At 36.1% G+C, this 15,715-nt stretch overlaps 2 protein-coding genes across 2 annotated transcripts; one reads left to right on the top strand and one right to left on the bottom strand.

Moving 5' to 3' along the window:
* Window positions 1–437: 437 nt before the first annotated feature.
* On the top strand, window positions 438–10,155 carry klhl20 (kelch-like family member 20). The gene is made up of 12 exons (XM_056239500.1): window positions 438–588; window positions 1,784–2,150; window positions 2,298–2,504; window positions 4,178–4,336; window positions 5,374–5,468; window positions 6,404–6,519; window positions 6,662–6,845; window positions 6,979–7,122; window positions 7,233–7,366; window positions 8,838–9,046; window positions 9,123–9,229; window positions 9,715–10,155. Exons 1-12 carry the CDS (start codon window positions 494–496, stop codon window positions 9,797–9,799), a joined length of 1,902 nt encoding a protein of 633 aa, XP_056095475.1. The 5' UTR covers window positions 438–493; the 3' UTR covers window positions 9,800–10,155.
* A 1,752-nt stretch (window positions 10,156–11,907) lies between these two features.
* Window positions 11,908–15,551, bottom strand: cenpl (centromere protein L). The gene is made up of 5 exons (XM_056239534.1): window positions 15,472–15,551; window positions 14,198–14,357; window positions 13,858–14,109; window positions 12,516–13,067; window positions 11,908–12,420 (listed from the first exon to the last, which is right to left on the bottom strand). The coding sequence occupies exons 1-5, from the start codon at window positions 15,486–15,488 to the stop codon at window positions 12,346–12,348; spliced, it is 1,056 nt and encodes a 351-aa protein (XP_056095509.1). The 5' UTR covers window positions 15,489–15,551; the 3' UTR covers window positions 11,908–12,345.
* Window positions 15,552–15,715: the final 164 nt, after the last annotated feature.

Raw genomic sequence — 15,715 nt, 5'->3', positions numbered from 1 at the left:
ATATTTGAATTATCTTATTTTATTTCAGTTAGTTCATCTAATATTTATGTTTTATTTCAATTAACAAAAATATTGTTTAATAGTTTTAATTTTAGTTAACAAAAACATAAACATTATGAACCTTCCCAAACAATTCCCAAAACCTCAAACTCTGTTTACATCAAAATCTACTGTAACTGTATATACAATAGAGCTTTTTATTTGCTGTTTTGATATGGCTGGTAACAGGAGACAACTACATTTTACATTACACAAGTAAATTATCCAGTTGATGTATTTGTAAATATTTTATAAATATACAGGTGCAAATACCCATATAAAGGTAAAAAATAAATAAACTGTATCTTAATTAAAAAAATAATTTCTGGCACTTCTGGTACCGTAGTCGTAGTGCATGAACGCATGAACAGATAAGTTACAGGACTTGTATTTTAAAAAGCTTATTTCCGGTCCTGTCAGGAAACTCCTCTGGAAAATAAAAAAATAAAAGTGGATGGTGTCCCGTAAACCGAGCGGTTGTCTTGATATTATCTGGCTAAATCTCGACGACTTAAAATTCAACCTGGACCGATTAAATGGACAAATAAGGTGAGGGAATAACGCCTCTTTTGCCATAGTCGTACAATGAGTATCGCCACCTTTGAAAAGCTGCTAAATCAAAACAAATCCAGCACTTCGATAAAGCTAAGCTAGAGCTAAGGGACACTCCGTTAGCCAGTGTGTAAACAGTGAGTCTCTTTCACAGATGTACTCAAAACTTTGACGTTATGTGTATTAAAGCTGTACAGTTATTTTCTTGGTTCTGCCTAAAGGAAATCTGCTAGTGCGTAAGGTTTGTATAAGGGATACTCTGGGCCCTGTCAAATTGGTTATCATTATCAACAACACGAGAGCAATATTTCATTCTTTTAAAATGTCATTCTAACGTCCATAACATCGAGTTAGTTTGTGTATTTGCCTGATTGAAGTCACATTTCTATTTTGCTGCATTGTCATAATTCAGCATTTCACTCTCCAGATCAACCATTTAACTCACACGAGTAGAAGTTGTGTTATGATTAAACTTAATTAAATAGGTTTTAGACGGAAAGCACTGCGGTTAAATGTAAATAGATAACACGTCTAAGTTAAGTTACTCTACATGCATTTTATTGTTAAGGAATGTTCATCACATTCCGATAGAGTCAGTGAATTCATTTGTGATGTATGCTTTGGGACATGTGTTGCTGTCATATTTGCTTTTCGTGCTGTTTTCAAACTTGTTTGCATAGAGTTCAAACTGCTTGATCTCTAGATAATAATTTTCAAGGTAACAACTTTTTTGGTGCAATGTTCAGATTGCTCATGCATGCACAGATGTGCTTGCAATCATGTTGGCATGCTTTGAATGTATTTTTAAGTAAGGGTTTTAATCTTTTAATGACTTCTTATCTGAATTAGGGAAGTAGTTAAAATCAAAATGGACAATTCTTATTTTTATGGAATGTTGCAGTATTTATGAACTGAATGATTTATCCATGCGCTTCCCCTCTCTCTTGTAATGACATTTCTTCTCTGATAATGTGTTTACTGGTGTGAGGGAGAGACAAATCGTCATTCACATGAGATCACAGCAATAGCAAACCACAACGATCCAACAAACCAATCAATTCCCGCCCTACATTTTTTCTGGTTTGAGAAGCAGTTACATTTGGATGTACATCACAATAGTTTTTTTTTCATTTAGCAGATACTTCTTCATAAACATAAGCATAAACTTAAAAAAAAAATTTTTGTTCCTAAGGGGTACCAGTGCACGCCTAGATACCACAGGAATGGATATCACAAGTCGTTGCACCCTGGGTGACCCCAACAAGCTCCCAGAGGGAGTGCCTCAGCCTGCCCGGATGCCCTACATCTCGGACAAGCACCCTCGGCAGACCTTGGAAGTCATCAACCTGCTCCGCAAGCATCGAGAGCTGTGCGATGTGGTTTTGGTGGTGGGAGCCAAGAAGATTTATGCACACCGTGTGATCCTGTCCGCCTGCAGCCCCTATTTCAGAGCCATGTTCACGGGGGAACTGGCCGAGAGCCGGCAGACGGAAGTTGTCATCCGGGATATTGATGAACGAGCCATGGAGCTGCTCATCGACTTTGCCTATACCTCCCAGGTATGCATTTCTATTGCTGTATGTTCAATATTAGAGCTGCACTAAATGTTCAACTATTGTACATTTTTATATTAAGCTCCAGTGCTTGTATTGAAGTTCAATATTAAACTTTAAACCAGCTGATGTAAATTGTGTGGTGGCCTGCAGGTGACTGTGGAGGAGGGAAATGTGCAGACTTTGCTGCCCGCTGCTTGCTTGTTGCAGCTGGCAGAGATTCAGGAAGCCTGCTGTGAATTCCTCAAGCGCCAACTTGACCCCTCGAACTGCTTAGGCATCAGGGCCTTCGCCGACACTCACTCCTGCAGAGAGCTGCTGCGTATAGCTGATAAGTTCACCCAGCATAACTTTCAGGAGGTAATGGCTGACCTCCACACACCCTCTATTGTGTTGACACTGAATGTACCATGACTTTGAACTTGAGTCTTTTTGTTTTCTTTTCTCATTTGTTTTTGCTGTCTTTGGTTGTGCAGCACAGGTCTAAATGTCCTCTATTAATCATAAATGCAATTACAATGTAGGTAACACTTTACTGTAAAGTTCAATAAGTTAATTTTAGTTAATATATTAGGTCTCTGAACAACAATTTTAATCATTTAATCAATCATTTATTCATTTTTGTTGTTGAAATTAATTTATAAATCTATTGTTCACTGAACCACTGCTAATTTATTTTTTATCATAATATATTCATTTTAATTTATAAAATGTAAAACACTTTTTAAAATATCTTTTAGATTTATTATTTTTCTTATTTTATTCAGAAGAAAAGAAAGAAATTAAATTAATCATTTAATTCAGCAAGGATGCATTTAACTGATTAAAAGTGACAGTTAAAGGGATAGTTCAATTCAAAATGAAAATGGTCATCTTATACTCACCCTCAAGTTGTTTCAAACCTGTATGAATTTCTTTCTTCTGCTGAACACAAAGGAAGATATTTTGAAGAATGTCCGTAACCAAACAGTTAACTGGACCCATTGACTTCCATAGTAGGAAAAAAAATACTATGAAAGTCAATGGGTCCAGTTAACTGTTTGGTTACTGACATTCGTCAAATTATCTTCCTTTGTGTTCAGCACAAAGGAAGATATTTTAATATATATATATATAATATATAAGTATATTTAATATATATGTATATATAAGAAATAGACAGACACATATGATGTAAACAAAAACTTTAGAATTGATTAATTGCGATTAATCAACTTGACAGCACTAGTTATTTTAAATTGATTTTTTTTTTCACAATATTGCTGTATTTTTTATTTAAAAAATGCAACCTTGGGGAGCATAAGAGGATTCTTTCTAAAACATTTTAAAAATCTTACCGACCTCATACCTTTGATGTTATAAATATTGTGTAAGTATTGTCCTTTTTAGTTCATGATAGCTAGTGTTTGAACTGAAGTTAAAGAAGCCTTAGTGTACATTGATCTTGCATGGTTTTGTTTTAAAAAGAAAGCTAGATTCGAGAAGTAGTTCTGGTTGTAATTATCATAAGGATTGTTACATTCCTGGAAAACCTGTACATTTCAGACAATTTAGAAAAAAATGTTGATTTCCAGGCTTGGAGAAGTCATCAAAATAAATAGTCAATATAAATGTTTCTAAAAATAGTAATTAAAATATTTCTTCGGTTTTTACTTTTGAAAATTACACTGATCAGAAAGAACCCTGTATATGTGCCTTAAGTGTGACTTCCCTGTTTCTAATTTTAGCCATGGACTTAACCTTTCCATCAACTAGTTTAGGGTTTCCCTGATGGCCATGTAACCCTGTTATTTTTGACTCATGGGAAGAACCCCCATTGCTGGTATCAAATTAACACCCTCCTTATTTCTTTATTTAGTTTAAAAGGGTCATATGCACTGCTGGTGTTATGGGTTCAATTCCCAGGAAAAATATAAACTATATATGTGTGAAACTGTGAATGTGTTTTTACAAATAATTGTGATCTGCTTCTTGAAAGGAATTGATACCCGTCACATGGCCTGTTCATGTTTTTAATCATTTGTGCCTTTTAGGTGATGGAGAGTGAAGAGTTCATGCTGCTGCCAGCCAACCAGCTGATAGACATCATCTCCAGTGATGAGCTCAATGTTCGGAGTGAGGAGCAGGTGTTTAATGCTGTAATGGCCTGGGTTAAATACAGCATTCAGGAGCGCAGGCCTCAGCTGCCACAGGTCGGATATAAGCATATGAATCACTATAGACATACTGCTTGTTGTAGATGCACATCATTTGGAAGAAAATAAAACTAAGTAGTTTTGTATATGTAGTATATATCAAATTTTTGCCCTCTAGCAGTTAAAAAACAAAACTGCACGCATTTTGTAGAAGAACATTGTTTTGGTTGTGCTTCCGCTCTGCGTGACTCTGTGGATGAATATGGCTCTTCCTCATAGCTAAAAAAAGAGAAGAGAGATTATCCTACTGCTCATAAAACATTTACTACTAGGCTTAAGAGATATAACCAGTGATTTTAGATGGAAAGGATCTCAAGCTGACTAGCTGAAGATGTTACTATATCTATACCCATTAATAGTCACGGTACTTCCTTGAAAATAAATCCGAGAACAGTGCTACAACAACCACAATGAAATGACCTTTCACAATCGATAATGCTTTACAATGAACAATGTTAAAGAGCTACATATGGCAATTGATCTGGTCTGTAAAATACCATACTACCTGTTGAGTAATAAAACACCATCTCTTCATCGCTATTTCAAATCCCTCAGTTCTTGCCATCTCTGAAAAGCCAAGCCAATGTTGATTCTGGTTTTATTACGAGCTCTGTCGCATTCTTTTTGCCAGCAGACACTCCTCTCTTCTGCGTTTTTTAAAAACAGGTGACTCCCCAGAGGTTCGAGATTTAGCTAACCTATGCCACTCCCACACCATACATGCATGAAAGTAGCCGGAGCAACTTTTCTCTATTTATGGATATGAGGAGACAGCACAGGCGAGTGACGTATATACGCAATTTCCTGCGAAAACTATCCCGCTAGGTCTAAAATATAAACACTCATAATAGTCCATAGTAAATCAGGGTAAGACAAAAACCCAATTTGGAATTTGACTTATGTACATTTTGTTCATTCTTAACAAAAAAAGGTTCCGTCGTGTACAAATTCTTCTCTTTTACATGTATATTATGTTATTATTTAGACTTAGACTAATTCATGAGACCTCTCATCCGTTTTTGTCATGGCAACAGGTTCTGCAACATGTGCGTCTTCCCCTCTTGAGCCCGAAGTTTCTCGTTGGGACAGTGGGTTCAGATCCTCTGATCAAGAGTGATGAGGAGTGTAGGTACGTGTGAACAACAGTGCTATAAATTACTTCAATAATTGGACTATTGTAGTATTTACCATATTATCTACACTGGCCACTACAGATTAAATGTACGACTTTATGCCCCTTTTGTCAAAGTCCAATATCTAATAAAGAGCATAATTGAATGAACTGTGATGGTTTTAACTGCTATAGGTCTCTTTACTGGTCAGTTAATTCTTATGAAAAAGTTTTTAATGTAGTGAGACCAGATTTTTCAAAGACAAACTTTGAAAACCTTATGTTAATACGATAGCTATTTTGACATAATTGTGTGTGTATTTGATATTCAAGCGCAATAAGCCATGAAAGAGAACTGAACTGTCTGTTTATATAAACTGAATATTGTATTCAATAAATAGTAAATAGAGTCGTCTGACTCTTCTACTCTACAGCAGCCCACATTCAAATTAAAGTCGATGGGTGGTCGCTCCTTTACGGTTACCGCCCCACGGTTGTGGAATAAACTTCCTTTTGCGATTAAATTCCCCAACTTTGGACTGCTTTAAGAGGTCTTTAAAGACCCATCTTTTTAAAAATGTTTATTGTCTTTGAAGTGTATTATGTCTGGTATTATCTTGTATGTCGTTGTTGGATTTTTCTGTTTTTAATTATTGTTTAATTATCTTAAATTTGTTTACCATACTGTGTAGCGCTTTGGGTTGGAGAAAAGCGCATTATAAATAAAATGCATCATCATCATAGTATAAAAAACCTTTTCATGCCCTTGAAAAGTTCATGTTTTATAGGTCATATAGGTCAATATAATGTGTCTGTCTTACTGAGCTAACAGCCATTTGCAATCAATCTGAACCATTAAAATAATATATTTTTTTTTTAATTCTCTATAAAATTTCCATTCCAATCTCTAAATTGTGTCAGCACATATTAATCAACACTTTTTGCCCTTATAGGGACTTGGTCGATGAAGCAAAGAACTACCTTCTGCTACCCCAAGAGCGCCCCCTAATGCAGGGACCTAGAACCCGGCCCAGAAAGCCTATTCGTTGTGGAGAAGTACTGTTTGCTGGTGAGTGTTTTAGCAAACAGATCTTAGTTCTTATTCCACTGATTGATTTTTGTTCACTTTCCAAGATTTTCCCCTGCCACATCTGACTTAAGCAGTCGTGTGATGTGAGTTCTGTTTGTGTGACTCTTGTCCTGTCTGCCAGTGGGAGGTTGGTGCAGTGGTGACGCCATCTCAAGCGTTGAGCGCTACGACCCCCAGACCAATGAGTGGAGGATGGTGGCGTCCATGAGCAAACGGCGCTGTGGAGTTGGTGTCAGTGTTCTGGATGATCTGTTGTATGCTGTTGGCGGACATGACGGCTCGTCTTATCTCAATAGTGTGGAAAGGTGCTGCTTGAATTACACAAATGAATCAGCATTTATCTAGAATCTAATTAATAAATCCTCACAGAATTAAATAAATTACATTTTTATGGATAAATACGAACTCTTCATTTCCGCCCTCTGCTGGCTCTGTCAGGTATGACCCAAAGACTAACCAGTGGAGCAGTGATGTCGCCCCTACTAGCACCTGCAGGACCAGTGTGGGTGTTGCTGTATTAGGGGGTTACCTGTATGCTGTGGGAGGTCAGGATGGCGTTTCCTGTCTCAACATTGTAGAAAGGTTAGTATTAAAATAATTAGATGATTATTATCTAAATATCTCCATGGGCATGGCTTGCATTTTCCTTTGGTAGGGGATATAATGAGATATGTACTTTTTTTTTTTTTCAGGTATGATCCGAAAGAGAATAAGTGGACACGTGTTGCCTCAATGAGTACCAGACGGTTGGGTGTGGCTGTAGCCGTATTAGGAGGTTTTCTTTACGCAGTGGGCGGCTCAGATGGCACATCCCCACTAAATACAGGTAAATACAGGAAGATGTAGAGGCAAAACTCTGTAACATTGGAGTCAGAACAAAGTGATCAGATATTGCTATGAGTGCAATTAATACTTGATGTGTCTTCTGTACTTCTAAGAATAAATGCAGCTGAGGAAGGTTTTGACAGTTTCATGTTGGCAGTATCAGATGTGATCCAATAAAAGACAATTACTAAGTTTGAACTTGTCAGTTCAGGTAAATGTGTTGTTTAAAGTTGCAGTAGTTGTCTAGACGATACCAGTACCAAATATGATATGAATATAAAATTTCTCATTACCACAGATAAATTGATAAGCTATTGAATACAGTCCCTTTTTAAGTTCAAATAGGATTATAAATATTTATTATTTTCAAGAATTGCTCAAGTAAAAATTGTATAAAAGTTTAAAAAAAAAAATCAAATAATTAAATAAGTAAAATACAAAATTAAATAAAAATAAGTAGCAAATTAATGAATTATGAGAGGTGAGTAGTTTTCCCTTTTTTGTCAATATTGCTCGATTAATATTAACATGGTAATAGACCGGTTCATAAATGACTGTAATTACATTTAAAGGGATAGTTCACCCAAAAATTAATGTCATCATTTACTCACAGACTCAAGCTGTTCCAAACCTGTACACATTTTTTTCTTCTGCTGAACACAAAACAAGAAGATATTTAGAAGAATATGGGTAACCAAACAGTTGGGGAAAAAACACTCAAAGGGTCCCATCAACTGTTTGGTTACCCATATTCTTCTAAATATCTTATTTTATGTTGAATAGAAGAAAGAAATTTGTACAGGTTTGGAACAGCTTGAGTGTGAGTAAATTATGAATTTTCATTTTTGGGTGAACTATCCCTTTAATACCTCTCCAAGTTGCCATTTATGACCATTTTGTTATTTAATTTTTTTTTCGTTTAGTATCAAATTGATAAAGTCCTAGTATTTATGTGCTGCATTTTTTTATACAAAAACTGCTCAAATGTTTGGGTTTAGTATGATTTTTTATTATAAAAGAAATCAATGTGTTTATTCAGCAATAATAAATAAATTGATCAGAGGTGACAGTAATTAATAATGTTACAAAGGGTTTCTATTTTAAATAAACGCTGTTCCTTTGAACTTTCTATTTATCAAAGAATCTTGAAGAGAATTCCACAAAAATATTAAAGAGATTTCAACATTGATGATAATAAAAGATGGCTGCTGAAAATTCAGCTTTACCATCACAGGAATAAATTACATTTTTAAATAACTGTTTTCTAGTTTATTATATTCGAAAATGTAATGTTTCACAAAATTACAGCTTTTATTGTATCAAGTAAATGCAGCCTTGGTGAGCATGAGAGACTTTCAAAAACATTTGAAAAATTGACTGATCCCAAACACTTGAACAGTAGTGCTGATTGCTTAATTTCTGGTATTCTAGAGGAAATGCAGAATGTTTATTAACAGTTATTTTGTTGGCAGTGGAGCGGTATAACCCGCAGGAGAACCGCTGGCATACGGTGGCACCCATGGGGACCCGTCGGAAACACCTGGGCTGTGCCGTGTACCAGGACATGATCTACTCTGTGGGCGGCAGAGACGATACCACAGAACTGAGCAGCGCTGAGCGATACAACCCCAGAACCAATCAGTGGTCCCCTGTGGTCGCCATGACGTCCAGAAGGAGCGGGGTATGTGATTCTTTGATCTCGTTTCAGCCTCTTATAAAAGAATTGGCCAACAAACAAATTCTCTCTTTTGTTCTAGGTTGGTTTAGCAGTAGTAAATGGTCAGTTGATGGCAGTTGGAGGTTTTGATGGTACCACATACCTGAAAACTATTGAAGTCTATGACCCTGATGCCAACACGTGGAGGTAAATATGCACAGCACCGTTCAAAAGTTTGGCGTCAGTAAGATGATTAAAAAATAAAATAAAAAGATTTAACAAGGACGCATTAAATTGATCAAAAGTCATAGTAAAAACTTTTATGTTGTTACAACTTTTTTTTTAAAACTTTCTATTCATCAAAGGATCCTGAAAAAAATGTATCAGCTTTTCATTACAATGATTTCTGAAGGGTCATGTGACACTGACAAATGGAGTAATGGCTGCTGAAAGTTCAGCTTTGCCATCACAGGAATAAAATACATTTTAAAATATATTAAAGTAGCAAACCGTTATTTAAAATTGTAATAATATTTCACAAGATCACTGTTTTACTGTATTTTTGATTAACTAAATGCAGCCTTGGTGAACATAAGAGACATTCAAAAACATGAAGACCCTAAATGTTTGAACCTGAATCACATTATTTGTGATTTGCCAGTCACTAATTGCTTTTTCCCCACTCCCTTAAGGCTCTATGGTGGAATGAACTACAGGAGGTTGGGAGGTGGTGTTGGTGTAATAAAAATGACTCACTGTGAATCACATATATGGTAACAACTACAGTATCCATCTCACAGATGCCTCACCATAGCTCGTTCCTCATAGAGACATTGTGCATCATGCAAGAGGAAATCCTGGTTAAAAACTGAGTATTGTCTCCAGTTACTGAGATGGCAAACCAAAGGTATACCATCTCTGGAAGCTGCTCTGAGGAGACTCACCTGTACGGCCATAGAGCATCACTCCATTTTGTTTTTACATTTGGTTTCTCTTTCGTACTTGAGCATAGCCAAAGGCAACAATTTGAAGAGAGAAGCAGCAGCCGGAAAAGCATCAGTTTGTTTTTATGGATGGAACTAAGCTTCTGTCAGTCTGTTTGACTGCATTGAAGAATTACAGTAACCTGAAACGCATCACTGGGATTGGTGTGAATGATGCTTGTGTTTCTCTGATTGATGTTCTGGTCTGAATTGGATGCACTGTGATTTCTTTAGCTTTCGTTTTTTTTATGAGTTGTACACTGAGCATTATCTGTTCCTGCATTCTTACCAGATGTAAGCAGATTAGTTGATCTTTTGTTTAAATCCTTGGTGTACTGAAAATGCAGTTCCTCCCTGAAACATTGCAATCTAATGAAGGCTGTTGCAGAAGAAAAGAAGTTATTTTTGAAGCAGTCAAAAACAGGTTTGACGTATTATCAATTTGTTTACTTTTATACAACTGAATGCATCAATGAATCAGTCCATGCACTTTAATCCACTAAGATTTTTTCTATTGACGTCTGTATTTTTTTTTCTTTAAAATATAGTTGGATGTATTGCAGGGTTCCTCAAATCCAACCCTAGAGGGCCAGTCATGCAGAGTTTAGATCAAACCATGATCGAACTCGCCTACCTGCAATTTTCTAGTAACTCTGAAGACCTTGAGTAGCTTGTTCAGGTGTGTTTGATTAGAATTGGAACTCAACTCTGCAGGGCAGTGGCTCTCCAGGAACGGATTTGAAGAACCCTGATGTATTGTTTTATGCAAGTTTGAGGACTAAGGTAAAAAAAAGTTTCTGAAATTTCAGAACAAACAGGTTTCTAGTTTTAGCAGCCTGCACGTATGGTCAGAAACGTAATGTTAAACTTGTTACTGAATATGAGATGAATCTCTGAAATGTACAACTGCCCTTTCATTTTTTTTTTTATGAACACTCGTTTTCCCACAGGACACTAATGCGTTCTATTTTGGTGTTGAAATACGGTTACATAAAGTATATCTTCCATGGTCTTACCTTATTTAATTTTAAAGATGTTCAACTGTCTATACATTTCAAAACTTTAAAAGTTGAAATAAAACAGGAAAGAAAATATTAAAATGCTTTTAGTCAATTCTGAAATTGTGTTGACAAGTGATCAACCTATTTAATGAGGTTTAGATCAGTGGTTCTCAACCTTATTGACTCTGACGTACCTCATTGTATTTGGAGCCCCCCTCCTAAATATTTTCTCTGGTACTTTTACTGTAATGATGACCAAGCTGCATGTTTTAAAACATTTTTATTTCTGAAACTAGGAGTGACAAATTAATTTTATTAAAAACATTATTAAAAAAATCAATATGTTAATCTGTTTACAGGTTAGACATTTAACATGTTTATAGTGGTTTTTAAATTATTAGCCTAAATTATTTGAAGTTAACTTTAGGTTGAGAACTACTGGTTTAGATTTTTCAAATCTAGATTAGTAAAACATGTTCATTTAAACCAAAAATGTGTTTTTCCTCATACAAATTGGGGATTTGTTGAAATATAAAATAAAATAAAAACTCAACTTTAGATCTGTGCTTTATTGTAAGACAAAAGGTTGCCCAATTCAAAAACATTGTTATGCACATCCTAGGTCATTTTCTGATGTAAATGTTTAAATGAAGGATGTGTCTTGAGTGCAGATGAATCAAAGTAATATCCAACAAAAAACTTAACTATCCTTCCAACAAAAAAATCTGCTTGCAAGTTCTACCTACATACTTTGTAAAACATTATACATTTCGACTGTTAGATGCTGACATTGTTGGCACTAAAAACAACACTTAAGATCATTTCTGAAGCCATGAACCCTGTCAAAACAAACATCCAAAAATCAAGCCAGCTGCAACTCATTACACAAAGATGACAACTGTTCCTAAGTGATTTACATACTTTTAAGGGTACAAAATGTTTGTATTTAATATCAACATATGTTACAATATACTAATTACAGATATTAACATATTTGTGTTATAACTATTTATAAGCACCTATACATATAGTAGTGATACATTTACAAAGTTGACAATCAAATTTATTTATGATAAATGAGTTATATCGCATTAATATTAGCCTTATGGACTGATATACATGTTATTTGTCTTGATAAACAGTCTTAGGAAAGAAAACCGGGATTCAAAAGCAGAATAAAAACAAGTTCAATTTTAAAAGCTGGAAAACAGACAGACATTTTACAGCACAAAAAAATAAATATGAGACGATAAGCCTTAAAAGATATAAAAGTTTAGATGTCATGGAAAAAAAAAACCCAGCAACAAAAATATATTTACAAATCTAAAATAGAAAGATTTTAGGTTAGCATTTTCAGAAGGGCACATTCTGTCAGGAGGGTAAGCAAGGTGGTGATGTAGTCACTGTTTCCGATCTAAAAAAAGAGAAAAATAGTTTTTAAAAAATCATAACATACTGTAAAGATATAACTCAAATATACAATGTACAGATAGGACACATAGCAATCACCTTGATTTTCCCATCAAGCTGTGCTGATCCCAGAGCGGTAGATACTTTTACAAGCGTACCAGCAGACAGGTAGATCTTGAAGTGTCTGAAAAAATGAGTCTCCAGCCCGTTCATGAAAGACTGGACCTCTTTAATATCGATCCGGTCATCTGTACTCTCCTCTGGATGAATACTGTTCCACAGCTCCCATGCATCCTGTGGATTCACCGTGTATGAGACATCCAGGGGTGGCTGTGTCGGAAGGCTCCAGGCCAGTTTCAGATACCTGATATTGCAGGTGGGATGGCAACCGGTCCACAAAGCAGCAAGCCAATTGAGAGTGGTGGAGTTTAAAGCCAAAGAACCAAAGTTGCAATCAAAAGCCCTCTCGAACCAGGATTTAACCAGGGTCGTAAGAGACTCCGGTCCACTCGTGCAAAACAAAGGCAAGCTGACAAAATCTGGAGGCAGCGACCTCAGGTACTCTGGATCCCCATTGACGCATGTGAGCCAACCGCGCCAGACAACTTTCGGTGCATCTGCTGCTGCGGCAAACACCGGTTTGGATTGGATCTGAGGGGAATAAGAGAAAAACAGCATGAATGCGGTATATTCATACACTATTGTTTAAGAGTTTGTGGTTGGTGAGGTTTTAACGTTGTGAAAGAAGTCTCATATTCATAAAGGATGCATGTATTTGATAAATACAGTAAACAGTAATATTGTGAATTACACGTTTTCTAAAAATGTAATTTATTCCCGTGGCCGTGATGTTAAAGATGCATTTTCAGCAGTCATTATATGCTGATTTGGTGTTCAAGAATTTTTTATTATTATCATTAATGTTGAAAATGGTTTTGCTGCTTTTTTTATGGAAACCATAATTCACCTACCCTCCAGGATTCTTTGATGAATAGGAAGTTCCAAATAATGCCATTTATTTAAAATTGAACTCTTTTATAACAGTAAAAATATCTTTACTGTCAATTTAAGAATTAAAGGGATAGTTCACCCAAAAATTCTGTCATCATTTACTCACCCTCAGGTTTTTCCAAACCGGTTTACATTTCTATGTTCTGGTGAACGCAAAAGAAGATATTTTGAAGAATGTGGGAAACAGTTCTGGGGCACCATTGACTTCCATAGTGTTTTTTTCCTACTATGGAAGTCATTGGTGCACCAAAGCAGCCTGGTTACAAACTTTCTTCAAAATATCTTCCTTTGTGTTCAGCAGAACAAAGAAATTGATACAGGTTTGGAACAACTTAAGGGTGAGTAAATGATGACAGAATGTTCATTTTTGGGTGAACTATCCCTTTAATTTCTTAAAAACAATAACAAAATCTTAGCCTGTTAGACTTACCTGAATAAAAACAGTTTCAGCATCCTCATCTGTCTCAGCCAGTCCAAGAACTGCAGTAAATGTGACCTTGAATCCCGCCTCTAACCCGACTTCAACTGCAACTCCTTGCTGTTTCTCTGCTACGATGAAGGCTGAGAGATGCTTGGAATATGATTTCAGCTGTGTATGTCTGAAGCAATGCAAAGGAGTGACATAGGACAGCTTCCACTCATTTTTCACCAAAAGAGCAATATGCTCAGGGTCAACCTTATTCTGTAGAAAGAATAAATGTATTTGTCACTCAAGCTACTCTATGTCAGAAACAGCATTTTGAGATGGAGTCATTTCCATGGTCTCTTACAGTGATTAGTTGTGATTTGGCAGCCCCTCTACTGGTTGGGATCTTCAAGACTGTTAAATGTCCTGGTGTTTGCCAGAAATATGAGGGTGCTTCCACACAGCTCCGGCCATAACTTTTGCTTCTACGAGTTACAGGTCTGCTGGCAGGTGTACCGACGGCACTGCATGGGTAAAAGAAGCAACAGAGATGGGTTATTAACACTGACTATACTACTAATGGGACATACAAAGTTCAATCCCTTCAGTGTTATTTAAAAAAAATGTTAATGGACTGGTTTCACAAACAGGGCTTAGATTAAGCCAGGATTAGTTAGGACCTTATTAGTTCAGTTAAGTGGTCTGTTCTCACGCGTCAAGCAGGGGTGCGTTTCCCGAAAGCATCGTTAGCCAACTATGGTCGCAAGTTCCGTCGTTACCAATAGAGTTCAATGGAAATTGCGATCATAGTTGGATAACGATGCTTTCGGGAAACGCACTCCAGGTTAGGTAAAGATTTTGTTTCAATGTTCGCTGATCAGTGTTTATATGTGAACAAAAGCATAAATTCAATTCGTTCATCATGATATAGTGACCGAGTCTTTTCAGAGAATTTCGACTACATCACTCAATTTATATGTATTGGAGATCGTACTATTTATGATTTTTTGAAGCGTCAACGTGTCAGTTGCGTAACTTACGTTAGCTGTCTATGAACATGGACAGAAAAGTCTCAAGATTTCATTAAAAAGATCTTGATTTGTGTTCCGAAGATGAACGAAAGTCTTACGGGTTTGGAACGGCATGATTGAGGGCGAGTAATTAATGACATCATTTTCATTTATCTTTTAACTCTTTAAGTAGCTTTAATAAACGTGTATTAGAAAATAAACATTTAACGTTACTGGTGTGCTGCGCATCTTAAGACAAAATAATGGCACTAACATACTTTAAGATATGTCAGTGCAAGTTGCTTTCGGTTAAAACAGTTCAAACATGCACTTAAGTCTGGGACTAGGCTTAAGCCTAGTTTGAAACCGGGGATATATGTCGTAACTATACGTATAAAATATAGCCTACTTAAAATGTCATTTTGAGGTTTAAAGCATTTAATCAAACTCAACTTGATTAGAAAACAAAAGACAATCGCGACTATTAGCATTTCGCTTCCACCACTAACTAGCTACATGATCGATTTTCATCGTTTAAGTTAAACGCTTATATGTGTTGATTTTAAAAAAAAATATTCTGCGGGGCAAAATTCACTTTTAAGACGAGCTAAAAGCTAGAATCCTGTACCTGCCTCTCCCCTCCATGATGAACAAAAACACACCGAGCCAAAAAAATCAGGAAGAGGATTTGAAACATCCCGCTTTCCCATCGTGCAACGGGGCGGCGCAGGAACACTAATCGACTGCTGATAGCAAGGACAAAGGTGTATCATATATTTCTACATTTAGTTTACTTTAAACCATATTTACCTAGATCAATAATGGGCGGTCACCAATGTAGAAGCATGGCCAATAAATGTAATATAACTTAC

Source organism: Rhinichthys klamathensis, unplaced genomic scaffold (assembly GCF_029890125.1).
Source record: "Rhinichthys klamathensis goyatoka isolate OS25496 unplaced genomic scaffold, OSU_Roscu_1.1 h1tg000566l_1, whole genome shotgun sequence".
NCBI classification, from domain to species: Eukaryota; Metazoa; Chordata; class Actinopteri; order Cypriniformes; family Leuciscidae; genus Rhinichthys; species Rhinichthys klamathensis.
This window is presented reverse-complemented; position numbering and strand designations above follow the sequence as displayed.

Bases quoted from the DNA above. Each gene is read 5' to 3' on its own strand.
- cenpl (XM_056239534.1), bottom strand. The intron at 14,110-14,197 runs GTAAGAGACCAT...TTCTTTCTACAG, and splicing joins CCAAATCACAACTAATCACT to AATAAGGTTGACCCTGAGCA. The intron at 12,421-12,515 runs GTGATTGCTATG...CTCTTTTTTTAG, and splicing joins AGCTTGATGGGAAAATCAAG to ATCGGAAACAGTGACTACAT.
- klhl20 (XM_056239500.1), top strand. From the start codon at position 494: ATGGTGTCCCGTAAACCGAGCGGTTGTCTTGATATTATCTGGCTAAAT. The intron at 9,047-9,122 runs GTATGTGATTCT...CTTTTGTTCTAG, and splicing joins TGACGTCCAGAAGGAGCGGG to GTTGGTTTAGCAGTAGTAAA. The intron at 9,230-9,714 runs GTAAATATGCAC...CACTCCCTTAAG, and splicing joins CCTGATGCCAACACGTGGAG to GCTCTATGGTGGAATGAACT.